Raw genomic sequence first — 26,045 nt, forward strand, 5'->3', positions numbered from 1 at the left:
ATTAATGACCATGATTTTGGAATGAGATGTTAGACGAGCAGGTGTCCACATACTTTAGGTCATGTAGTGTATCAACATATAATTAATGATATATGGAAATATACAGGTATATTAACATATACAGACATACATAAAAACGAACAAATGCATGCTAGGACTTGTATCAGAGTACACCATTAAGAAGAGTTATACTAAGTGTACAGAATGAAGTTAAGATGAAGGGTACCTGATGGGGCACAGGGTCCCGCGGTGAAGGTGATGTCATCGATGGCGATGTCCCCTGCCTCCCCGCCCACCGAGGCCTCCAATACCACCAAGTGGACTTCGTGTAAGGTCACATGACTCTGGGCCAGCCGCCACTCATCCCCCTGAGTGCGACCCCTGTACCACACCTATAGATAAAGACAGGAGAGCAGGTAGATGATATAGATCACTGATCTAGTGTCAGATATTACCTATAGGTCATAGGTAAAGACAGGGGGAGATTTAGATGTTACTCCTAATCTCTGATCCAGGTTCTGTTCTTACCAGTGTTCCTAGCCGGGACTGTGTGGTGTGTAGCACCATCCTGAGTGATCCTACAGTGGGCCCAAACATGTGGTACCAGAAAGAGAGGCAGTACCCCTGGGGCCCTGCAGGGGGCAGCAACTGGGACTTCAGCTGAGCAACACTACCAACGGTGCTCGGAGCAGAGCTCTCGATGTACAGGTAATACCCTAGGAATTAAACAACACACTGATTAACATTGAGGAAACCATTGAAGTATGCAACAGGTTGGAACCATTGAAGAAATTGAAAACACCCTGCTGACTATGCCAACATTAAAAAATGGCAACAGTTCCATAATATTACGTTATATTGTCCAGATTTGATGTAAGCATGATCATTGGTTACACTACCCCTTTAAAGTACCAGAAACAGTGAGGGAAGAACCATAGCCTACTATATCGCTAGCATCAAACATTGAGAGATGCTTTTATGTTGCAATAAAATATCAAAGAAAAACAGGGTGTGTTTTAATGTACATCATCATGAAATGAGTACATTGAGTGGTGATGTGATGCAACTGTGGGACTGACTGACCAGTGGTGGTGGTGTGGTCCCCAGCAGGCCCAGTGTTTGGGGTGTCTGTAGGACCAGACTTCACCTGCCAGTCCTGTTCCTCCTCTGCCCCCCGCATCCAGCCACACAGGTCCCTCTCGAAGGAACAGTCATATGCAGACAGGGCTGGAGAGAGAAAAGTAAAATAGTGACCCAGTGACATGATGTGGCCTCGGCCTTTATTCATAAAGCTTCTCAAAGCACTGATCTAGGATCAGGTCTAGGATCAGGTCCTCCCCCCTGTCTACCTAGTCTTATTCCTTATGATCTAAAAGGCTAAACTGATCCAGTCCTAGCCCTACCTGGTGGCTGGTAGGATGTGTCACAGTTGATGAAGGAGATATCGTCCAGAGCAACAGCACGGGAGACATCTGAGAGGCTCTCCCCGGCCAAGCTTCTGAACACTACCTGAGAGGACAGGCAATTACGTCAGTACAGTCAACTAGCATGCTGTGGGTCCAGAGGTTTCTCCTGATCGCCTGACCTCAGAACAGAATAATCTCGGCCTAGTAGAGTCTAGTAGCGACCAGAGTTTTTCCTGGTCTAGTAACATGATCGGTTAAAAATGACTCCTGGACCAAAACATGTGGTTTTATGGCTCCACTGAAATACCGTGCCAGTTCAATGTACGTCCCAATGGAGTCATATCAACAAAGCTAGTAAAGGGTATATGGGAACACACACCTTGTAGGGCTGCAGATGTTGACCTAGGGGCAGGTGCTCTGGTCTCCACTGGGGGGCGGTGGTGAGTGTGCGTGACCATAGTGCTACCTCTTTGCCCCCAGCCTCCTGCAGAAGAACAGTCAGAGACCCTACACTTTTACCGCGCATCTGGAAGTGAAACCTGAGTGAATGAGAGAGTGAGAGAGAGAAGGGTGGGGTGGATAGAGAGAAAGAGAGAGAGGGGGGGGGGGGCAGAGAGAGATGCTACTACCTGGTCCGTGAGTCTATAATATAAAATATTGTTGAATAAAACTGAGGTCAAAATCCACAGGTAGACATTGAAGGCGGGCTCGTGGCATCAGCCTACTGGCTGTCCTGTCTGTCACTCACAGTATCTGACAGTAGGGGGACAAGGATGGGAGGGCGGGACTCTGGAGACGAGCTTCGATTTGGGACTGGCTGAAATTGACTGCCATGTAGTAGCCTATACACAAAGTAGGAGGGAGAAGGAAAAGGCCTAAAACATGCAATCTGTAACTTTCATTTCCTGTCAAAAGTGCTGCTGCTGCACTTGCTTTTTAAACTGTGTTGAGGAACGTAACCATCTGTTTTTTTCTTGGCTGATTGTGTTAATAGTACCGATCGAGTTGTCACTGGTGAAATGAAAATAACAGAACACACCTTTATGTTAAATGGCTTTACATGTGCTGTTGCGTTGTCATTGGTAGGTGGTTGTGGCCATGTGTTTGGTCAGTGTGTGTGGTCCCTTGTAGTTACCTGTGCCAGTCGTGTGGTCCGTCTCTGGTACTGTGTGGTTTCCGGCTTCCTGTCTCTGCCATCTGTTGACGCCCTCGCTGGTGTCACTCCACAGACACTGGTCACTCTCAAATGTACAGGGACTGGTGGTGGGAGGGACTGAGGAAGTGGGTGTGGTTTCAGTTGTGGGAAGGTCTGAGGGAGTGGGTGTGGCCGGATTAGTTGGAGGGACAGAGGAAGGTGGGTTGACTGGCAGCTGGCTGTTGTTAGGGTCGTGGACACACTCCTTGAAGAAGGAAACGTCGTCAACTGCAACCAGACCAATGTGGTTATCTCCTCTCTTATACTGGAATACAATCTGCAGACACAAGCATACGTACGTACACACACACACACACACACACACACACACACACACACACACACACACACACACACACACACACACACACACACACACACACACACACACACACACACACACACACACACACACACACACACACACACACACACACACACACACACCAAGTGAGCAAGACGGATTACGAGGACATGTGATCAGAGCATGTGCTGACCAACTGGCAAGTGTTTTCACTGACATTTTCAACCTCTCCCTGACCAAGTCTGTAATGCCTACATGTTTCAATCAGACCACCATAGTCCCTGTGCCCAAGAAAGCTAAGGTAACCTGTCTAAATGACTACTGCCCCGTAGCAATCACGTCGGTAGCCATGAGGTGCTTTGAAAGGCTGGTCATGGCTCACATCAACACCATCATTCCAGAAACCCTAGACCCACTTCAATTCACATACCGCCCAACAGATCCACAGATGACACAATCTCAATCACACTCCACACTTCCGTTTCCCACCTGGACAAAAGGAACACCTATTTGAGAATGTTGTTCATTAACTACAGCTCAGCGCTCAACGCCATAGTGCCCACAAACTCATCACTAAGCTAAATGACCCTGGATCCTGGACTTCCTGATGGGCCGACCCTAGGTGGTAAGGGTAGGGAACAGCACATCTTCCACGCTGATCCTCAACATGGAGGCCCCTCAGGAGTGTGTGCTTAGTCCCCTCCTGTACTCCCTGTTCACCCACGACTGCGTGGCCAGGCACCACTCCAACACCATCATTAAGTTTGCCGACGATACAACAGAGGTAGGCCTGATCACTGACAATGATGAGACAGCCTATAGGGAGAAGGTCAAAGACCTGGCAGTATGGTGCCAGGACAACAACCTCTCACTCAATGTGAACAAGACAAAGAAGCTGATCGTGGACTACAAGAAAAGGAGGGCCGAACAGGCCTCCATTAAGATCGATGGGGCTGTGGTGGAGCAGGTTGAGAGTTTCAAGTTCCTTGGTGTCCACATCACCAACAAACTATCATGGTCCAAACACACCAAGAAAGTTGTGAAGAGGGCTCGACCACACCTTTTCCCCTCAGGAGACTGAAAAGATTTGGCATGGGTCCCCAGATCCTCAACAGTTCTACAGCTGCACCATTAAGAGCATCCTGAACGGTTGCATCACCGCTTGGCATGGCAACTGCTCAGCATCCAGATGTAAGGCACTACAGTAGGTAGTGCGTACAGCCCAGTACATCACTGGGGCCAAGCTTCCTGCCATCCAGGACCTATATACTAGGCTGTGTCAGAGGAAGGCCCAAAGAATTGTCAAAGACTACAGTCACCCAAGTCATAGACTGTTCTCTCTGCTATCGCGCGGCAAGCGGTACCGGAGTGCCAAGTCTAGGTCCAAAAGGCTCCTTAACAGCTTCTATCCTCAAGCCATAAGACTGCTGAACAATTAATCATATGGCCACCCGGACTATTTACATTGCCACCCCTCCTCCCTTTGTTTTTACACTGCTGCTACTCGCTGTTTGTTATCTATGCATAGTCACTTAACCCCTACCTACGTATTACCTCTAACCTGTACCCCTGCACATTGACCCGGTACAGGTACCCCTTGTATTTAACCTCATTACTGTTTTTTTTCCCCCTTTAGTTTATCTAGTAAATATTTTAGTTATTCGATTTTCTTAACTGCATCGTTGGTTAAGTAAGCATTTCACGGTAAGTTATACACCTGTTGTTTTCGGCACATGTCACAAATAAAATTATATTTTAATTTGACACCAATGAGCCATCCAATCTGTTATGCAATACACACTAAATAATCTCGATGTCACAAATGCCTGTGTGTGTGTGTTTGTATGTGTATGTGTGTTGTCCTCTCTGACCTTGCTGTTGACCGGTATGAACAGTATGACCTCTGCCCTGTGCCAGCTGTAGTCCTGTGATGAGTCTCTGGTCCACAGCACAGTGTCATCAGCCCCATCCTGGTCTGTCCTCAGCCTCATAGTCAGACTGGCCGTCTCCTCATCCTGACTGTAGTAGAAGAACCTCACCTGTAGGGAGAGACAGAGAGCAGCGTCTCACTGAGAGAACTACAGACTAGCTTGAGGAGGCTTCGGTACTGCTGTTGGTGCATAGAGATGGAGAGAGGGCACACTTCCTATCTTTGCCCTGATCGTTTCTGTGACGGCACAGGCAGCACTATCGCGGCCTAAAACAGGCTTTTGTGGCAAGTGCGCCCTCTAGCCAACTCTATGTGCTGGTGTAACATTTGTGTTCATTGTGAACCATATAGATAGCGATTGACAGAGTGGTTGTGAACATAGAGCGACTCACGGTGCAGTTGGAGCTGGGTAGCAGAGTGCTGGAAAGCAGCTCTGATGTCTGGCCCTTCTCAGTCAGGTGGCTCCCGGGAATCACATAGTGCCCTGAAACATAAAGACGACCTCGTTCTATCACAAAGAACCGGCCTGTATCTACACCACCGACAGTAGTGGGGGGACGGTAATCTCAGCACCCTGAAGTAAATCTCTCAGGAGCGTTGCTACTCTATAAGTCTGTGACGAAAGACCACGGGGATGGCCAGAGGGCAATTCTTGAACTCCCCGATCCACACACTATAATCTGTCTCGAAGTGCACCGAGTGGACCTACCTGCTCCGTTGTTTTTGGTGTGGTCCCTCGGCGGCCCGTGTTGAGGCCAGGCGCTCTCTCCCTTCTGGAAGGTCCAGTCAGCCCCGGGGGTGTCCACCTCACTCTCCTCCCAGGAGCACAGGCCCTGCTCAAAGCTGCAGTGCCCTTCGTAACCCTGCTTCTCTGGATACACGCAGACAGAGGAAAGGGAACACTCAGGATACAACCAACCCGATTAGAGCTCTTTGTTATTATTATGTGACCTGACCAGGAAAAACTCCAGGTCCTGGTTAAAAGTATGAACCAAGGTTTTCCTGCGTGCCAAACGGTCCTTCTCACTCACCACAGTCGGCCTCGTCAGTCCCATCCCCACAGTCGTCGGTGTAGTCACACACTCGGCTCTGCGCCACACACACACGGTTAGAGCAGGTGAACACTCCAGCTGGACAGGAGTCCTGGGGCTCTGAAGGGGAGCGAAAACAGAGTTCAGCAAAGACTCGCTCAACCTGCTTTAAAATCAGCACTGGAGCAAAGTGAGATTCAATCTATATACTGTAGCTCCTGTAATAGACAGCTAATACTATGCTATATTTTGCTATACTATATTCCCCTAAATGCAATTGACCACTTAGGATATTGCCATTGTATTTTATAGCGTAATTGTTTCCCTTCCTCTGCAACACAACCCCTGTCTACAGTCACTTTGTGTGTTTGCTGCTCACCAGGCAGACTACAGTTGAGGAAGAGGATGTCGTCAATGGCGATGTCCCCTAGCTGACTGAAGGTCCTGGTCGCCTGGAAGAACAGGGTGAACACATGGGGGGTACGACCCACGATCACCTCCCCCCGACGCCACGCGTCCCCCTGGTCCCCCGACCGCCACCACAGAGGAGTGGTCCTGGAACCCTCCTGAAGAAGCACACGGAGTTCCCCTACACCTGCATCAACGCAAGCACACACACAATGCACACACCCATAAACACTACGACGGCCCATACCAAAAAATTTAAACATAAGCAGACCAAACTCTTTGGTCCTTTAAAAACCTGCTGTATGTAAAAACATTGTGTGCTATAGCTTGGGAAAAAAATAAATGTGACTCGGGATGACAACATAATGATGTTTGTTTCCAACATTAGGTCTGTTTTCCTAAAGAAGTTAAATCCGCTTTGTGTTTTGTTTCCTTGCCACGATACTAACGAGTATCACGGTACTGGTATCATCCCGGCCCTTATAAACACGCATAGACGCAAAACGTGCACATACAGGTAAAAAGTATATTGAAAGAAGGTGCTTCCACACAGGTGTAGCTCCTGAGCTAATTAAGCAATTAACAGCCCATCATGCTGGGCTGGCCATTATTTTGGCTACCGTGGCTATGTTCCTATAGGACGACAATGCTCCCCATCCACGGAGCACGAGTGGTCCCTGAATGGTTTGATGAGCATGAAAACGATGTCAATCCTACGCCAAGGCCGTCTCAGTCATCAGAGCTCAACCCAGTTGAAGCCTTAAGGGAGATCCTGGAGCGCCGCCTGAGACACCGTTTTCCACCACCAACAACAAAACACCAAAGGATGAAATGTATATGGAGTTCCAGACACTTGTAGAATCTATAGCAATGTATGGAAGCTGTTCTGGTGGCTCGCGGTGGCCCATCGCACTATAAAATCACTTTATGTTGGCGTTCCCTTTATTTGGGCAGTTACCTGTACGTGCAAGCCCGCAGAAACACACAGCACTTGTTACGCACGCGTGCAGATGTGTTGGAGCATCTTACCTGTTCCATACATGTGGTAGTAGAACTCCAGCAAGCACACAGCACTGGCCTGCTTCATGGTGGGACTCTGCAGCGCTGCAAAGCTGTCCACATCCCCACGGCTAGACTCCACCGCCATGTACCAGCCTGGAGGAATACAGAGTAAACAGAGGGGAGTTCAAGTATAACTACAAGGGTGGTGTGTGTCTTAAATGTGTGTGTGTGTGTGTGTCTTACCCAGCTCAGTGCCCAGGGTGTGGTCTAGTGACGGGCCAGTGTTTTCCGCGGTAGTGCCATTCCTGCCCCGCTGCCAGGTAAACTGGCCCACACTGACATCCGCCCAATCACAGGTGCCGTTCTCAAAGGAGCACCCCACAAAGTCGCCGCTGGTCCCATTGTCTGTCGGGACAGGTGAACGTGGGATGGAAGGACATGGAATAGGGTATGGGGGGACCGAAACAGGTGTAGGGGACAAGGGCCGACAGAGGACAGGGACAGTTAGCCTTGCTGTTTTGATTTTCCCATAACCAGTCTACAACTATAGCTATAAAGCCTTCCACATGGTTTGTACTGTACCTGGACAAAGCCCTGGCGTTACAATGATGTCATCAACAGCAATAAATCCACGGTCTCCAGATTCTGCGTCTATCAGCACCTAGACAGACAGGGGTTAGAAAGTACACTCAGATGAGCAGGACCAGTGTGTGAGCTGCTTACAAAGCGTTAAACCAGTCACTCAGTCACTGTACCTGGAATGGGCCGGACTTCTCCACAGAGCCAGAAAAACGGGTCCAGTTGGATCCCCCAGACTGGGTCTCAAACAGTAACTCTTGTTTTGTTGGACCAGAGCGCTCAAACACGCGCAGGGCCCCAGACTCACTGCACAATAAGGAACACATAAAGGGAGGGCCGATAATTATTCTATTAGAGAAATGTTGACTCCTACCACACTTTACCAATATAGAGCCTGCTATCCCAATAGTAGTAGTTCATATACAGGTCATTACAATAGTAACGTTCCATACGGTGGCAGGTAGCCTAATCTTTAAGAGCGTTGGGCCAGTAACCAAAAAGTCGCTGGTTCGAATCCCCGAGCCGACTAGATGAAGAAAAAACATCTGTTGATGTGCCCTCGAGCAAGGCACTTAACCTTAAACTGCTTCTCGATAAGTGTCTGCTAAATTACTAAAACGTAAATTACTCCAACCAGAGGGTGGGGTGTGTATGTCTTGTTTTTGAATGTATGTAACTTGTCATATGTGGTTTTAATGTACCGGACACCACACAAAATAACTTCCCCTCTAAGAAAAGTCAAGTCCCAGTAAGTCTAGGCTCTGACCTGCCATTCATGTGGTACCAGATGGTAAGGCAGGTGGCTTCAGTCTGAGACCGGATCCACTCGGAGACCACCACGGCCCGACTGCTCTGGTTCTGTGGCAGGGCCGGGCTCAGCAAAAACCTCCCTGATAGGAGAACAGATCACAATATAGGTATACATCAGTCATCATCATAAGGCAGCAACTATCATTTCAGCTTGAGTATCTGATGCACAGGAAAATGGGCTTTGATGTCCGGCTGCACCACATTAAGCTACTAAAACGATGTGTGTACAATCTCCGTGTTTATTTTCCGTTATTTTACTAGGTAAGTTGACTGAGAGCATCTTCTTTTCACAGGTCTAATTGGAAGGGAATCCTATTCTAGCATGATTTTCAACTAGTTGACCTGGATCGATCGACGTGTTTCTCTTTGTAACTGCCTGCGGTGCCTGTGGTCCAAGCTCTCACCCTCTGGTGTCTGACTGGTGTGGTCAGTGTCTGGGCCATGGAAGCGTCCGTCTGCCTGTACCCAGTCGTGTCCGCTTGTCCGGGCCTCGTTGACCCAGGTACACTGGCCAGACTCAAAGTCACAGCTGCCCGTGGGAGTACAGGCTCCTTCCCTCATAGACACGTCATCAATCTGCACCGTCGAATCAGAGCCCGGCGCGTGCTCTGCTCTGAAAACCACCTGAGAGTGTGTGCGGTGTGTGGGGTGAGGGGATGGGAGGTTTGTGGGCGTGTGAAGTCAGAAGAAAGTGGAAAGATATCCATCAGTCACTCGCCATTCCACTTTCCAATGAGGATACCTGGTCATAGGAATGGCTGGTATCACAGCCAATTAGAATGCGTACAGTGTTGCGGTAGCTAGCTAGCGGAGCTAACCTTAAAGGTGTTAGGGGCGGACACAGTGAGTTCTGCCACCTCCCAGCCTGTAGAGGAAGCTCCAGAACGCTGCCACAGAGCCAGGCCCTGCTCCTCGCTCCTCAGGACATGCACTGACAGACGGTCAGTGGAGCCAGCAGGCAGCCAGTACCTAGAGGCGAGGAGTCAGAGATCAGGGCAGAGGTGAAATGAGAAGATTGTGGGGTGAGGTTTTTAGTAGGAGAGTGAGGTGAGAAACGAGGCTAAGGGGTGAGAAGGGAAAAGAAAGGTGAGGAGAGGAGAGTGAGGTAACAGCGAGGGACTGAGCTCACCAGAAACGAACACACATCCCTGTGGTAGAGCTTAGCTCTGAAGAAAGCAACTGAGCCACCTCGATCTCTTCGGAGTTCCGTTTCAACACAGTCAGATAGAAACCTACAGGACACAGACAATCAATAATTGCCATCATAATAGATTGGATTTACGCAGCACTTTAACGGGTGCTCAAATCCCACTTTTGCACCAGCTAAATTCGCAGCCAAACAATGCCATGAATGACTACTGTTTGACCTGCTTCCTGAAGATGGCCAGGTGGGACTTCCTGGTTAGATAAGGTTCAACAAAAAAAAGATGTCTCCCTTCCTTTTCTACCACCCTTCCCAAACACAATGATATTGGGCCATAATAGCACTCACCATTCTCAGTTCTGTAGGTGTGGTCCAGTCGGTCCTTCCTGCCTCTCAAACGGCCCCAGCGCCCCTTGTGACTCACGTCTACCTCAAAGTCACACCAGGAGTCTACCTCAAATCCACACGGATCTGTATGAAGCAAACACTTATTACCCTGATGCCTCCCCATCCACTCCCGATTTAGAATATCCTCATAGTCTCAAATCAGTGAGGAAATATATTGCCTACATGATGTGTTTGATATGGTGTAACCCCACAGAATGAAATGGAACTCTAGTAAGTGATATGATCGACATAGGTTATACTATGTGCATTAGTGGCAATATAATAACAACAATTATATACACTTTCAGTGTTAAAAAATGCTTCACAGGGCAGTCTGTTTATACAGCCATGATGAACGCATCTCTTACGTTGATCTTTGCAGGCCCCTTCCTTGACAGTGACATCATCGATGGCTATAAACCCACTGCCAGAGGTATTCCTGCTTCCAGAGAACTGAACCTAGACCACAGATCATACATATGCATTTATTATGGATCCCCATTAGCTAATGCAGCAGCTACTCTTCCTAGGGTCCAGCAAAAGGAAGTTTATACAATTTTCAAAACATTACAATACATTCACAGATTTCACCACACATTGTTCAATAAGGTGTATTTTTATCTGTTTAAAAAAATATAATTCACTGCTTGCATCTGTTACTTGATATGGAATAGAGTCCCATGTAGTCATGGCTCTATGTAGTAGTGTGCGCCTCCCATAGTCTGTTCTGGACTTGGGGACTGTGAAGAGACCTCGTGGCATGTCTTGTGGGCTATGCATGGGTGTCCGAGCTGCGCGCCAGTAGTTCAAACAGACAGCTCGGTGCATTCAACATGTCAATGTGCATGTGTGTGTACCATCAGGTAAACCTCTCACATATACAAGTATTGATGAAGTCAATATCTTCCTCTACTTTGAACCAGGAGAGATTGACATGCATATTATTAATATTAGCTCTCTGTGTACATCCAAGGGTCAGCCGTGCTGCCCTGTTCTGAGCCCTCATTACCACTGTGTGTGTGTGTGTGTGTGTGTGTGTGCGCGCGTGCGCGCATACCTCCTGTGTGTCTACTATGCCGAGTTGAACCTGTGCATTCATCCACTCTGAATCCTGGCTGCCTTGGCGAGTCCACACCACAGTTCTTGATGTTTTCTACCATGAAGAGAATGATTATAGTTCCATGTAGTACTAAATGTTACAGTACTCTTATAGGTGACGCATTGAAAAAAACAGAACTATTAGTTGAGTAGGTAGTTATGTGCAAGTTAGAGAACAATGACATAAAAGCTTGGTGATGAAAGGCACTTGTTCAACCGTCAGTTCAACCAACTGTAGAAGGCTGTTACTCTAAAGCCCCTCGCCACTAATACATATATTGACAATGATTTGGGCAATAGCAGTCATCAGGGAATTCTGTATGTTTATTATAAAGTAACTAAGGCCCAGAGTTGTAAAACTCCTTATAAAACATCTGTGTAAAAAAATATACGGCTAGGACAGAGATTAAGCCTAGTCCCGGACTAAAAAAACAAGCTCAATTTGGATTCTGAATTGAAAGTACTTTTCAGTCCAAGACCCGGTTGAGTCTGTGTCTGGGAAAGCAGCCCATACTGTAGTAGCTGTCTACCGTACATACCGTCTGCACTAAGAGGTCCAGATTGGACACAGAGGGTCCCAACATGTAATACCAGAAGCCAACGCAGAGGTCCGTGGTTTGGAACGGAAGAGGAACAGAGACGACCGCGGTCTCACCGTCCACGCTACCAGACATATTCACCATCAGGTAAAACCCTGTCACACACACAGGACACAAAGCAGCCATTTATTAAATGACAGTCTTCGCCACTTTGAGTGACACTTGTGGCAGACGCACAAGGCGACATGACCCCCTGCTTTGGACCATCTGGCAGAACGGCCAGAATATGTAGGAGACGGTGCCAGACGCATGACGGAACCAACCCTATGAACTATGCCTATGTAACGTGTAACCAGTATATAAAGAGATCTAACGGGACTGCCCCGTGGGGGAAGCTCACTTCAGACCGGTACTTTATGCATCTAAGTTTGACAGTGACCTCTCCAGCATGCTGATAATAAACAATGTTTGATTTAAAAATGTATTTGGAATGTCCCTGTGTAAAACGTCCATGACAGTAGCTAGCTCTTCAGGTCCAGAACAGTACCTTTGTCATTTCCGACCGTGTGGTCGTACAGCGGTCCATTCCATGGCTGGTCCACCTGCAGGCCTTGGGAGTGGACCCAGTCGAAGGCGTCATCGGTCTCCTGGACACAGTTACACAGGCCTGATGGGGAAAGACAGGAACATTTTAATCTCATTTCCCATCTTCTCTGCTACTGGCGTATGTTATTGCTTCCTTCACAGTGCTCCTTTATGAAGCTGAACCCTCCCCGCAACTCATTCTTAATGCCAATCAGACCTAAGTAAATCTTCTTGGAATTTCAGGCTAAACTAGGAGGGATTGGAAAACAGATCTGGGACCAGGTTGATTTCCTAGCAAGCCTCTTCTCTGTGCCTCACCATGTTCAAAGGTGCAGTCCATAGGAGTGGCTGGAGGGGTGGTGGGTACTGTGGTGGGGGCTGAAGTGGTTGGGATCAGCTCTGCACAGGTCAGGTTCATCCTAACGTGGATGTCATCCAGGGCTATTCCTCCGTCTTCGCTGCCGGGGCGCCTGGTAGAAAATATGATCTGCAACAAAACACATGGTCCAACAATGTCTACTTGAATGCTCACTGGTACATTGGTTGACCGCTGTCTGATTGGTTGACCGTTGTCTGACCTGGTGTGGTCCTGTAGCGTTGTAGTCCACCATGGCCTGATACCAGATTGGGTCGAGTTTACCAAATCTGCTCCATATCGAACGTAGAACACCCGTCTCGTTCACATAGACTGTCAGCTCCATCTGGTCTGGGGAGGGAAGCAAACACTAAATGCACACTTTTTTGGGGGGGTATGTATGACACCAGTAGGCCCTATAGTGGCATGGTATTACACGCACAGGAGGCTGCTGTGGGGAGGACGGCTCATAATAATGGCCGGAACGGAGCAAATGGAATGGCATCAAACACCTGGAAACCATGTTGGATGTATTGGACACCATTCCACTGACTTCACTCCAGCCATTACCACAAGCCCAATTAAGGCGCCGCCAACCTCCTGTGCATGCAAGATCGGTTTATTGTTTTGCATTATATCCTTCACCATTTACAGCCATATCAGAGCCGGTTTAGGCTACTTACCCATGGGTCCCCACATGTCCATGAAGTACCAGAACTCTATACATGCATTCTCTGCCGCCTCCATTGGTTCACTCTGCAGCTGGGTAATCTCCAGTCCAGAGGAAAATACACCTGTCGTAAAGATGATGTAGTGTCCTGGAGAGGAGAGCCACAACAAACACAAGTAAAGCCATTTTCTTTAGACAACGAAAACGACAGCGGGAAACGCTGTGCCCTGGGTATAAACTTCAGCAGGCTAACGCTGTCTTGTGGCACAGGGCCGACCAGGGCTCAAACTCAATTGGTCACACAGGCTTGAAGACTTGTTAAAGCTCCCCAAGCCTAAAGTTGAGCTAAGACTTTAGCTCAGCGGTCAAATACGATCTTGTGGCACAGACAGTTGACCTAGGATCAAACCCCTTCAGTCACACCGTCAGCCTACCCTGGCCAGAGTTGGTGGTGTGGTCCACTGTTGGAGAGAAGCGCCCTCCACTGGACCCTGACCACCATTCCCAGTCCACTCCTGACACAGCTGGGGGACTGTTCAGCCAGCCACAGTAGTCAATCTCAAAGTCACAGAACCCTGCAGAACACACACACACACACACACACACACACACACACACACACACTGATGGACTTACGTGCACACACATATGGATGGACGCATGCACGAACTCAAGAACACACACATAGTAAGAATAGCTTTCAGAGCCTTTCTGGTTTCTGTGTGTATTTTGTAGTTTCTTACATTAACATCCCACTGGTCATCGATTCATTGACACACTCACCTTGTGGTGGACACGGCCCATTAACAAGGGTGAGGTCATCAATGGCAATGTCCCCCTCCCGGCCATCCCCGGCCACAGCCTCAAAGATGACCTGTCAATCAGGAAACACATTGCTGTAATCTTAGTGAGTCTATCTATTAACGGTCTGTGTTTGATTGTACGACAATACGTACAGGGTCCATGCTTCACACGTGTAAATTAGTGGGAAAGTAGATTACAGGGTACAGTAAACAGTGGTCCTCAGCTGAAGGTTTCCTCAGCGGAATTCCAGAGTAGAAGTCATACTATATCTAGGGTTTGTCTGAAATGGCACTATATTCCCTATATAGTGCACCACTGTAGGGCTCTGGTCAAAAGTAGTGCACTATTTAGGGAATAGGGTGCCAATAGGATGCCTAGATATCACCCCGTACTCTCATTCTGACTCTCTGTGTGTGCTAGTACAGCTTTAGTGGTCTACTGAAGGGTTGAAGTGCACAACCTGACTGCAGATTGCACGTCAGCACTCACCAGACTGACTCTGATTGTGTTGAGGGTATATTTCAATTTTTTCAGATTATCCAAAGATTATATATCGCAGACCATGGCGGACTTTGTGACAAACTCAACCATGTACGTGCCAGCTGTTTTATCTCCAGCGCAGAAAAGCAAGACTCCTCTTTTCTTTATCTTTTCATTGGAAGATGATTTATGACGCTCAATCAGATGTTTAACGGTTCACATGTGGTAAAACACTTTATCGGTGTGGATCTACTTCTAGTGTTAATTCATGTACGACCAAAATGTGTGTTTAGCTTTCACATGCAAACACCACAGTTGGGGTCAATGCGATTTCAATTCAGTTGTGTAGTAAGTCCGTGTTGGGGCAGATTACTTTTAACATGAAAAAATAAAGTAATCAGTAACGTAAGCGATTACTTTTGGATTACTTTAAATTCTAACACCCCGGGCATATTTTAACTGCAACTAAAATATAGTAACACGACTATTTCTAATTTGGGGACTGGTGTGAAAGCATACAAATGCTATAATTCACATTATATTTTATATTGTGAGACCATCCACAGGGCTCAAAATAAACTTTTTCCTAACGTTTTCAATTGGTGGCACAAGCCAACAAATCTGGTCATGCGGAGTCAGGCAATAGAACACACGAGTAGTCTAATGATCTTATCTTAAACCCACTCAAATGACTTAAGTCTAATAGACTACTAAAATGGTATGATTCAATAAATCAATTGTTCAAATTAATTAGCATGTCCGAGCAGGAATGCATGATTCAAGATACTGAATCAAGATATAACCTTAACCACAGATTATCATAACATTTGGGTTGGACAATAGGTTCGATAGTTCATGGTTTGAAATGTTGCTCAATTAGAAAGCATTTTCTTCCCCGCTACTCAGAGACAGAGTGAAAGTGAACTGTAAATACACTACAAAGCAGCAACTCTATGGAGTCCAGACAACTTTCTGATTGACCAGGCCTGTGGTAAAATGGTTTGGTAGCCTTACCTATCGATTCAATCAATTGGAATACAAAAGAAGCCACGCACCCTTGACGGGCGATCAGCAGGACAATAGAATCTTGCCGAGCTGAGGGCATGTCAGAAGTCTTGAGGGTGCACAAAATGACAGCAGTGCTGACGAAGTGTTATCAAATGTTCCTATTCATATTGGATGAAGAAATCCTCATTTTTTTTATATATATAACTTTATTTAACTAGGCAAGTCAGTTAAGAACGAATTCTTATTTTCAATGACGGCCTAGGAACAGTGGGTTAACTGTCTGTTCAGGGGCAGAACGACAGATTTTTACTGTAGCACCAGTAGTAGTAGTAATAGTGGTAGTAGTGGTAGCAGCAGCAGCAGGGGTTTGAACTTGCAACCTTACGGTTACTAGTCCAACGCTCTAACCACTAGGCTACCCTGCCGCCCCAATATCATTAGCTGTTTAAGAAAGTAACTATAATCCTGATTAAAAATGTTTTTAAGTCGTCCGTGCTGATTACAGTTACCTCATTTTTGTAATTTGATTACTTAATCTCCATTACAAATAATCCATAGTAGCAGCAGTAGTAGTAGTAGCAGTAATAATAGTAGCAGTAGTAGCAGCAACAGTAGTGGTAGTATCACCAGTAGTAGTAGTAATAGTGGTAGCAGTAGCAGTAATAATAGTAGCAGTAGTAGCAGCAACAGTAGTAGTAGTAGCACCAGTAGTAGTAGTAATAGTGGTAGCAGTAGCAGTAATAATAGTAGCAGTAGTAGCAGCAACAGTAGTGGTAGTATCACCAGTAGTAGTAGTAATAGTGGTAGCAGTAGCAGTAATAATAGTAGCAGTAGTAGCAGCAACAGTAGTAGTAGTAGCACCAGTAGTAGTAGTAATAGTGGTAGCAGTAGCAGCAGCAGCAGTTGTTGCAGTAGTAGCATAAGTAATAGTAATAGTAGTGGTAGAAGAGGCAGAAGCAGCAGTAGTAGTAGTAGGAGTAAGAGTAATAGAAGTAGAAATAGTAGTAGTAGCACCAGTAGTAGTAGCAGCACCAGTAGTAGTATCAGCACCAGTAGTAGTATCAGCACCAGTAGTAGTAGTAGCAGCAGCAGTAGTAGTAGCAGTAGCAGCATCAGTAGTAGCACCAGTAGTAGTAGTACCAGTAGGAGGAGTACCAGTAGGAGCAGCATCAGTAGTAGCACCAGTAGTAGTAGTACCAGTAGGAGGAGTACCAGTAGTAGTAGCAGTAGTAGTAGCACCAGTAGTAGCACCAGTAGTAGTAGTAGTTGTAGTAGTAGTAGCAGTACCAGTAGTATTAGTAGCAGTAGTAGTAGTACCAGTAGTAGTAGCACCAGTAGTAGTAGCACCAGTAGTAGTAGCACCAGTAGTAATAGTAGTAGTAGCACCAATAGTAGTAGCACCAGTAGTAGTAGTACCAGTAGGAGGAGTACCAGTAGTAGTAGCAGTAGTAGTAGCACCAGTAGTAGTAGTAGTTGTAGTAGTAGTAGCAGTACCAGTAGTATTAGTAGCAGTAGTAGTAGTACCAGTAGTAGTAGCACCAGTAGTAGTAGCACCAGTAGTAGTAGCACCAGTAGTAGTAGCACCAGTAGTAGTAGCACCAGTAGTAATAGTAGTAGTAGCACCAATAGTAGTAGCACCAGTAGTAGTAGCACCAGTAGTAGTAGCACCAGTAGTAGTAGCAGCACCAGTAGTAGTAGCACCAGTAGCAGCAGCAGTAAAAGCAGTGCCAGTAGTGTCTGCATGTACCTGGTAAGGTATATCAGGGCTGAGGACCGTAGTTCGGCCGTGTCTCCAGCGATCTCCCTGGTCTCCAGTCCTGCTCCACAGTAGGGTCTGGGTCCTGGAGCCTGGGAAGGGCTGCAGATAGATGTTGAGCTCCCCTGAGGCCCTGCCCTCCATGTGGTACCAAAACATCCAGCACTCTCCACTGCGAGGGGTGGCATCGTTCACCCCCGTTATCATACGCCCCCTGCTACCCACGTGGTGGTTCCACAGCTGGGCACTCAGGTAGTATCCTGAGCAAAAACATACCATCATATACAGGATGAGTTTGTGTGTGTACACGAGTGCCTGCTTGTGTGCGTGCGAGTGCGTATCTCTCTCACCCAGTTCAGTACCCAGAGTGTGATCCAGCGCTGGGCTGGAGGTGTTGGCTCCCAGGGCCCCGGTGGTTCTGTTCCAGGTGAAGTCCCCAGACATCTCCACCTGCAGGCCACACAAGGACCCCTGGAAGGTGCACTCTCTCTCCGCCGGACAGGAGCCATTCACATGGCTGCTGCTGCTCACTACTATGTCGTCTATGACAATGCTACCTTGCTTACCACCCACCACAGCCTCCAATATGAACTGAAAAACACACGTAATGTGGTCAAAATACATGACAATACATTGAAAAATACAGATGGTATATGGTTAAAATGTAGAGACGGCGCATTTGCCGTACCAGGCGGTGATACAGCCCGACAGGATGCTTTCAATGGTGCATTTTACAGAACGCTTGTCAAATAGATACTGTAAGTCGCCCGTAGTCTGTTATAAAAAGGACTAAGTTGTTCTGATGAAAACACCAACCAGAGGGAAAGCGTATCATGAAGGACTTTGGTTGCAAGCAGGACTAAGACAAAGAGGAAGCGGCAAAGCGAGAGGGCTCACTCTCACCAAAATCTGTCCCAATGCGTTTCTGTGGGCTTAGTAATATGCAGGCCTAAACTTGATGCCTGCGATTCCTGCTTTTGGGACAACGACTCCCATTGTTAGGTTGGAGACATGAGCATCTCATCATTATACACAGATCTCTGACTAAGGTAACACCAACATCATCTTTTAGGGAGCGGAAATGAGGTGACCAATAATGGTTGCAATTGAGATCAGCTGTGCGGGTGAATTTAGCGCATACGGGTTTAACAAGACATCAACTGGCGATCATCTTGTGCCATCGGCGGTTGCAATAGACCCCTTGTTTTTTAAATTATATTACAATAAACTACATTCTGATGGCTACCCGTTAGCCTATCCATTGCCACATAACGAAAGATGTGAAAACCAATAATAGGCTACTGTTTGTTTCCCTGGCTGAGTGGATGAGCTGATTTGGGCCCTCAGCTGATTGATTTGGGCCTACTGTAGAACGATAAACTTCCCTCCGGTGTGGATGCTCGCCCACGTTTTCTAGTTAGGCTACGTATAATTTGCAGAGGTGGGTAAAGTACTGAACATCTGTACTTTAGTGAAAGTAGATTGTAATTTACTCAATTAAGAAACTACTCAAGCAGCTCCTCCAGTAAGAGTAAACAAAGTATCCAGCCAGAAGTACTAGTTACACATTTAGTTTGGTCATTTTTTTTTACACCTTATGGTAAACTGTGACAGCAAACAAAAAAGACAACTACGACATTCATTTATTATTTAACCCTGCCAGCAGCATCTTGCAGATGTCCTCCAGCACAGGTAGTCTTCAGTGAAGACTGACACCAGACACAAGTCCGTAGCCTGTTGTTTTTTTTCTGCCTAAATTGGTCATTACAGTCACGTCCCATCGCTGCAACTCTTGTACGGACTTGGGAGACGCGAAAGTCGAGAACCACAAAAAATGACCCTGCCAAGCTGCCTTTCTTGACACACTGCTCGCTTAACCTGGAAGCCTGCCGCACCAATGTGTCAGGGGAAACACCGTGCAACCCAGCCGCCAAACCCTCCCCGAATCCGGGCGACGCTGGGCCAGTTGGCGCTGCCTCCCGTCTACATCCACTTTTGCCATATATATATTCTATTACAGACACCTTAATACAGACTTTTAAATTATACTATGGCAGCTAAACATTCAAATGATTTTTTTTTTATTTTAAAGTATTCTTTTTTGAGATTACTAATGATACTGTCCCGACTACAACAAAAAAATACTTAAATACGTGTAATTTTGTCCTTGAAAATGTTTAGTGAAATACTATTCATTACTGCATTAGTGGTGTGGGGGCTGTGCTTTGGCAAAGTGGGTGGGGTTATATCCTTCCTGTTTGGCCCTGTCCGGGGGTCTCCTGACCCCTCCTGTCTCAGCCTCCAGTATTTATGCTGCAGTAGTTTATGTGTCGGGGGGCTAGGGTCAGTTTGTTATATCTGGAGTACTTCTCCTGTCCTATTCAGTGTCCTGTGTGAATTTAAGTGTGCTCTCTCTAATTCTCTCTTTCTCTCTTTATTTCTCTCTCTCGGAGGACCTGAGCCCTAGGACCATGCCTCAGGACTACCTGACATGATGACTCCTTGCTGTCCCCAGTCCACCTGGCCGTGCTGCTGCTCCAGTTTCAACTGTTCTGCCTTATTATTATTGGACCATGCTGGTCATTTATGAACATTTGAACATCTTGGCCATGTTCTGTTATAATCTCCACCCGGCACAGCCAGAAGAGGACTGGCCACCCCACATAGCCTGGTTCCTCTCTAGGTTTCTTCCTAGGTTTTGGCCTTTCTAGGGAGTTTTTCCTAGCCACCATGATTCTACACCTGCATTGCTTGCTGTTTGGGGTTTTAGGCTGGGTTTCTGTACAGCAGTTTGAGATATCAGCTGATGTACGAAGGGCTATATAAAGAAATTTGATTTGATCCAAGGTTTATATACATTACTGATTCAAACCCACACGTGAGCCGGGTCAGTGGCTGTAACCACTGGATCACACAGGCACTGAGGCAACCAATCATTTATTTGGCCTATTGTTTGCCTTGAACAATTTATTCTAACAAAAAAATACATCTACCCCCTACAAATATGTCAATTTATTCTAAATATTAAACACCCATTCAAACCCTTCTGCTGCAGGATTATTTCTTCTCCTGCGACGAAAGGGGTCAAATTAAGATCCGACATACGGTATGTACCTGTAGTGGGGTGTCAGTGGTGAAGGTAAGGTCTGTAAAGCGCCACTTGTTCCCCTGAGTCCCATGTCTCATCCACACAACAGTCTCTGGCTCTCTGGTTGACTTGGTGAGGAACCTCACGGAGCCTGGAGAATAACCAGATAGGGGTCATGTCTGTTCAACTGTGACAATAGGCAGTAGGCACCATTTGGTCTGTTTTGATCCCCCTTGGCCTCCTCAGAGTCTGATGTCAGCGTTATCATGCCTATTGAAACTCCCCACGCAGTTGTATCTTTATTGGCCCGGGAAAAAAATTACGAATTGCCGTTTGCAATAATGAATTCAAAGATATTGAGTTTGGCCATCAGTGGCGCCTGAAAAAAATATCCTTACCAATATCACTGCCGTACATGCGATACCAGAAACTAACACAGATGACTGTGCCTGCTGGCTGAGGGTAGCTGATGAGTCTGGCTGTTGATGAGGGGTCCAGCTTACTGCCGGGGTTAATGGACATGAAATAACCTGTTAACACATGCACACGCACAGTTGAGAACGATCTTGTACTCTAACCAGGTTTCCATCCAACTTTTTGATGCAAGTAAAGTATGGATTTTTAAAAAATGGAACAGTCTTTGGTAAAAAAATAAAATAATAATTCACTAGGTGGCATCTTTTTGTTTCAGTAAAATGAATTATGCGAGAAATGGCAGTGGAAACGCATTCATGAACACATATTGATATTATAACCATCATTTGTGTGGGCCTCCTACTACGACTCGGGAAAGCATGCAGTTTATTAGACTACAGATTAAATACATTATGATGAACTTCACATGGGGATGAAAGTGCACGGTGATGAGTTTGATGCTCCTTTCCAATAAATATCGATGGTCTTATTCTGGTGACATGATGATCCATTCACACCGATCTCAACAAATCATTTCTGTATGGACTTCGCTTTGTGCACGGTGGCATTGTCATGCTGAAACAGGAAAGAGCCGTCCAAACTGTTGCCACAAACTTGGAAGCACAGAATTGTCTAGCATGTCATTGCATGCTGTAGCGTCTGTCAGACTGCCAGATGGTGAAACGTGATTAAACACTCCAGAGAACGCATTTCCACTGCACCAGAGGCCAATGGAGGTGAACTTTACACCACTACAGCCGACGCTTGGCATTGTGCATGGTGATCTTAGACCTGTGTGTGGCTACTTGGCCATGGAAAGCCATTTTACAAAGCTCCCAACTAACAGTTATTGTACTGACGTTGCTTCCAGAGGCAGTTTGGAACTTGGTAGTGAGTGTTGCAACCGAGGACAGGCTATAATTATGCACTACGTGCTTCAGCACTCAGCGGTCCCGTTCTGTGAGCTTGTGTGGCCTCCCACTTTGCTGAGCTGTTGTTGCTCCTAAACGTTTCCACTTCCCAATAACAACACTTATAGTTGACCCGGGAAGCTCTAGCAGGGCAGAAATTTGACGAACTGAATTGTTGGAAAGGTGGCATCCTATGACGGTCCAGGTCGACAGTCACTGAGCTCTTCAGTAAGGCCATTTTACTGCCAATGTTTGTCTATGGAGATTGCATGGCGGTGTGTTTTATTTAATACACATGTCAGCAACAGTTGTGGCTGAACTGGCCAAATCCACTAATTCGAAGGGGTGTCCACATACTGTTGCATGTGTAGTGTAGTCAACATCCAAAATATACATCAAATAAACAAAACCACACACAAAGAGAATAATCCTGTTTACATTTCCTGACTAAAACATCTCTCCTTCCATCTCTCCATCTAGGATATGATCTAGTCTGTGGTTTGGCAAACCCTTGACTTACCACTGCCAGTAGTGTGGTCTATTCCTCTTTCTCTCTTCCACAGCAGGGAAACAGTGTGGTCTGGGTACCTTTAAACATCACCAGGAATAATGTTATTTTAAGGAGGAGGATGATGATGATGATGATGATGATGAGTATGATTATGAGGATTGGAGATTATATTGATTCTTATTATGGTTGTTATTGTTATTACCAGGCACAGGTGTCCTTCTCAAAGTCACAGGTGAGGAGTTGGGAGCCTGCAGGTATGTCCCCTTCCCCACAGCTCTCAAAGCTGATATCATCCAGCATGATGTCCTGAGCTCCAAGGGATGAGGGGTCCACAGAAAACTCCAACTAAAGGGGGGAGGAAAATAGAGAGAGAGCAAGAGAGAAAGAGTGTGCATGTACAAGTGTGAGAGTGTGTGTGTGTGTGTGTGTATGTGTGTGTGTGTGTTTCCAATGCCAACCTTGAAACCTCCTGGTTGATTACCGATGAAGGCCGTAGCATTCTCCCATCCTCTAGTCTGCTGTGGCTTGGAGATCATCAGTAATTCTGTGCTCCCAGTGTTTCGGATCATCTTCAGATACATCCGAGCGGACGCACTAAAGTCACCATAGAGGTGGTACCAGAAGCTAAAAATATGAGAGCATCCTTAGTACAACAGCTACTGTAGCGACCTCAACAAGAGGCTTGGACCTCTTGGCTAAGGTGTAATGGCTAAGGCCAATTACCTCTGACCATGTCTGGCTAAGAACCCACAAATATTATTTTAAACTCTTTCTTGATATCATAGTAAATGAGCTCTAGCTACCACATGGAAAAGCATTAGTTTGTATTTTAGTAAATAGCTGTTTCAATACACCATCAGGTTCTGAAATACGTTTAAGAAGACACAGAACAAACTTTTTCCCCAGATGAAAAACTATGACTTTATACCTCACGAACTCTCCCTCCTCCTCTTTTTGTTACGCAATGATTAAAACCGTAAAGCTGTAAATCAAAGGGAAACGCTGACCAGTACAGAATTTCTCCTTACCTTATATGGCATCCCAAAGCCATTGGTTGGTCAACGGAATGCAACAACACGGCCCTGCCAAAGTGTGTTGCTGAATCTCCTTCCACATGCATAACATGACCTGGAACATATAAACACACACATCAAGCAGGCAGCACAGATACTGTACAAAGACGCACATGGACAACACAGCAGTCCATAACAATGGAGCTATGTGACCATTCTATTCCCTGGGGCTGGGTTTCCCTTAAAGCAACGCAGCACTGAGATCATCTTTCGTCCATTTCAATAGAATGAAGATGAACTTAGTGTGTGTATTGAGACATATACCCCAGGGTGATCCCGTGGTGTGGTCCTGTCCAGGAATCAGGCTGATGTTAGCCCTCTCCAGACTCCAGCGGTACACTCCCACACTGCTGTCGTTCCATCCACAGGAGTGGCGCTCAAAATCACACGACCCTGAGAGGGGACACCAGGGTCGTATTCATTGGGCACAAAACAGAAGATAACAGGCGGACACAGGGATGGACTACCTGAACTTGTCCAATAGAAACGCTCGTTGTTGTTTTTTTTAAACGCTACGGTGTGCCCTAATGAATATGACGCAGCAAACAGTCTGAGACGCGCTAGAGAAACACTAAGACTAAAACTAAAAGGGATAGAAAGTGTTTGATTGTTAGACAGAATGGTGGTTTTTTTTTATCAAAGGAAGAAACAACTTGTTCCCACAGCCTCTGTCGGGCATTTTGAACGAGAAGAACGAAGAGTTGAGCAGAGAGAAGAGAATAATAGCTCTCTAGAGCTGAAGAGTACGCAGAGAAGCCGGAGGAAGATTTCAGATTGACGTACCACAGAACTCCTCGTCGGAACCATCGTCACAGTCGTCCTTGAAATCACAGACATCATCAACTGGGACACATTTGCCAGACGCACACAGGAAGTCGCTCTCAGGACAACAGGAAACTAGGATCAAAAAGACTGAAACAGAAAAAGTTCCTTGACCTCTCGGATCTGATCATTCTATATGTTGAATGACAACATTACATTGGCAAACTGCAATTAACAGAATTCAGGAGGTGTGTGTCTACTGAAAATGAGAAAGGGAGAAACAAATGAAGAAATATGTAGAGTATTTTCATTCTGAATAGCACTGCTGTTGATCATTGTCTGCCGAGCTGGACACATATTCACAAAGCGAATTCACCGAACAGGAAGGTTGATTACAACGGCAACCATTTCAATATAACGGTTACCGACAGCCTCTGACGAACCATTCCATCCCCTCTAGGTATCACTGTTGCGCCACACGTGAGACCACCCTGACTGTCCTGCTTATACACTCATCCAAGAGTCAAACACAGTCGTGCACATAGGATCATGCGATTTCGTTATGTGTAAGGTAAACTCACCTGATAGGAGAACCAATAATCTTCTCATGTTGAACAAACCATGGAAACAATACAATAAATACAGAAAAGAAAGAAAAGGAATGTGAGGCTTCAGAAAACTGCCTGACTGGTATAAACTTTATCATCCCATCCAAGGAACTGATTGAACTGATCGTTTTTATAAAGATTCCATTATCTCAACCGTTTGGTCTTATCAATAGCATGTGCTTAAAGTCCACACAGCGCACTCATTAAACTCACATCACATTCCCTCTGCCTAGTCTTTATGGCCCACCATGTATTTCAGGGCCAGTATTCATTAAGAGAGTCTCAGAGTAGGAGTGCTGATCTAGGATCAGTTTAGCCTTTTAGATCATAATGAAGAAGATTGTATTACAGGGGGGGGGGCTGATCCTAGATCAAAACTCCTAATCTGAGATGCTTTTTAAAAACGGGCCCTGAACCCTGAACTCTGTCGGTCTGGCACAGCACAGCTGAGCTCTGGACTACCTGATCTAGAGAGAAAGTTAATATGGTTCTGCTCCTTGATCCCTCACTGTGTTCCTTCTTTGCCAGCTTTCCTAGAGATTGTAAGGCGGTGGGAGTTGAGGCAAAGAAAATCAAGTGTGCTTGTAACCAACTGGCAGTGAACCTAGTCGTCAGTGTTGAGAGTGGGAACAGTACACCGATGTTAAACGTCAAACGACTGTACAGTTCACCGATCAGTGTAAGGGTGACAGTTGAATTTGAGGTCTGGAAACCAAAGTCAGTGATAAGCTACTGTGTGATGTAGATTAGTCTACTAATCATCAAAATTCTAATCTAATCGACACGGACACAAAAGTGACGTGATTGGGACATAAGATTTTTTAAGTTAATACAAATGATTTACCATAGTAACATTCATTGGGTTATTGATAGATGGACTTCTAAATAACGCAAATAATATGTTACTATGGTAGTCAGACTATGGAATTGTGATGTGGAACCTCCTCTGTGACATCATATTGTGTCCAAGCACAGTCACCATAGACATTATGACATCATGAACGGTCGGTCACCTGTGGTTTATTGTGACATCACCATCCCTCCGTATCCATTTGAGGACAACAAAGTCAGTGGGTCATGAGGTATGGCATCTTGGAGGTTGTCAAATCCATCAACTGCCCCTGGTATGTTCAGATAATTAATTGAAAATAAATATTGCATTACAATATCATTGGTTATTACAATAT

At 46.1% G+C, this 26,045-nt stretch overlaps 1 protein-coding gene across 1 annotated transcript in view; it reads right to left on the minus strand.

The window, feature by feature from the left end:
- si:ch211-106h4.4 (MAM and LDL-receptor class A domain-containing protein 1) overlaps positions 1-25,060 on the minus strand; it is a 36,021-nt gene extending 10,961 nt beyond the window's left edge. The window contains exons 1-41 of the mRNA XM_036985719.2: positions 24,832-25,060; positions 24,272-24,400; positions 23,753-23,881; positions 23,444-23,543; positions 22,874-23,039; positions 22,618-22,760; positions 22,425-22,492; positions 20,978-21,109; positions 20,606-20,730; positions 17,842-18,082; positions 17,483-17,751; positions 14,227-14,317; positions 13,878-14,018; positions 13,457-13,591; positions 12,997-13,124; positions 12,737-12,905; positions 12,381-12,500; positions 11,834-11,988; positions 11,254-11,349; positions 10,565-10,655; positions 10,158-10,280; positions 9,795-9,897; positions 9,484-9,634; positions 9,070-9,289; positions 8,622-8,745; positions 8,032-8,161; positions 7,859-7,937; positions 7,520-7,681; positions 7,304-7,429; positions 6,246-6,461; positions 5,867-5,986; positions 5,545-5,706; positions 5,228-5,319; positions 4,777-4,944; positions 2,542-2,878; positions 2,155-2,248; positions 1,786-1,945; positions 1,404-1,509; positions 1,084-1,227; positions 529-716; positions 227-392 (exon numbers count right to left, since the gene is read on the minus strand). Coding sequence (XP_036841614.2) covers positions 227-392; positions 529-716; positions 1,084-1,227; positions 1,404-1,509; positions 1,786-1,945; positions 2,155-2,248; positions 2,542-2,878; positions 4,777-4,944; positions 5,228-5,319; positions 5,545-5,706; positions 5,867-5,986; positions 6,246-6,461; positions 7,304-7,429; positions 7,520-7,681; positions 7,859-7,937; positions 8,032-8,161; positions 8,622-8,745; positions 9,070-9,289; positions 9,484-9,634; positions 9,795-9,897; positions 10,158-10,280; positions 10,565-10,655; positions 11,254-11,349; positions 11,834-11,988; positions 12,381-12,500; positions 12,737-12,905; positions 12,997-13,124; positions 13,457-13,591; positions 13,878-14,018; positions 14,227-14,317; positions 17,483-17,751; positions 17,842-18,082; positions 20,606-20,730; positions 20,978-21,109; positions 22,425-22,492; positions 22,618-22,760; positions 22,874-23,039; positions 23,444-23,543; positions 23,753-23,881; positions 24,272-24,400; positions 24,832-24,859 — 5,827 coding nt within the window. The 5' untranslated portion in view covers positions 24,860-25,060. The remainder of the gene's footprint in view (positions 1-226; positions 393-528; positions 717-1,083; positions 1,228-1,403; positions 1,510-1,785; positions 1,946-2,154; positions 2,249-2,541; positions 2,879-4,776; positions 4,945-5,227; positions 5,320-5,544; positions 5,707-5,866; positions 5,987-6,245; positions 6,462-7,303; positions 7,430-7,519; positions 7,682-7,858; positions 7,938-8,031; positions 8,162-8,621; positions 8,746-9,069; positions 9,290-9,483; positions 9,635-9,794; positions 9,898-10,157; positions 10,281-10,564; positions 10,656-11,253; positions 11,350-11,833; positions 11,989-12,380; positions 12,501-12,736; positions 12,906-12,996; positions 13,125-13,456; positions 13,592-13,877; positions 14,019-14,226; positions 14,318-17,482; positions 17,752-17,841; positions 18,083-20,605; positions 20,731-20,977; positions 21,110-22,424; positions 22,493-22,617; positions 22,761-22,873; positions 23,040-23,443; positions 23,544-23,752; positions 23,882-24,271; positions 24,401-24,831) is intronic.
- Between the last annotated feature and the right edge of the window lie 985 nt (positions 25,061-26,045).

The sequence above is a fragment of the Oncorhynchus mykiss genome, chromosome 8 (assembly GCF_057628025.1).
Source record: "Oncorhynchus mykiss isolate SJ-2025 chromosome 8, ASM5762802v1, whole genome shotgun sequence".
NCBI classification, from domain to species: Eukaryota; Metazoa; Chordata; class Actinopteri; order Salmoniformes; family Salmonidae; genus Oncorhynchus; species Oncorhynchus mykiss.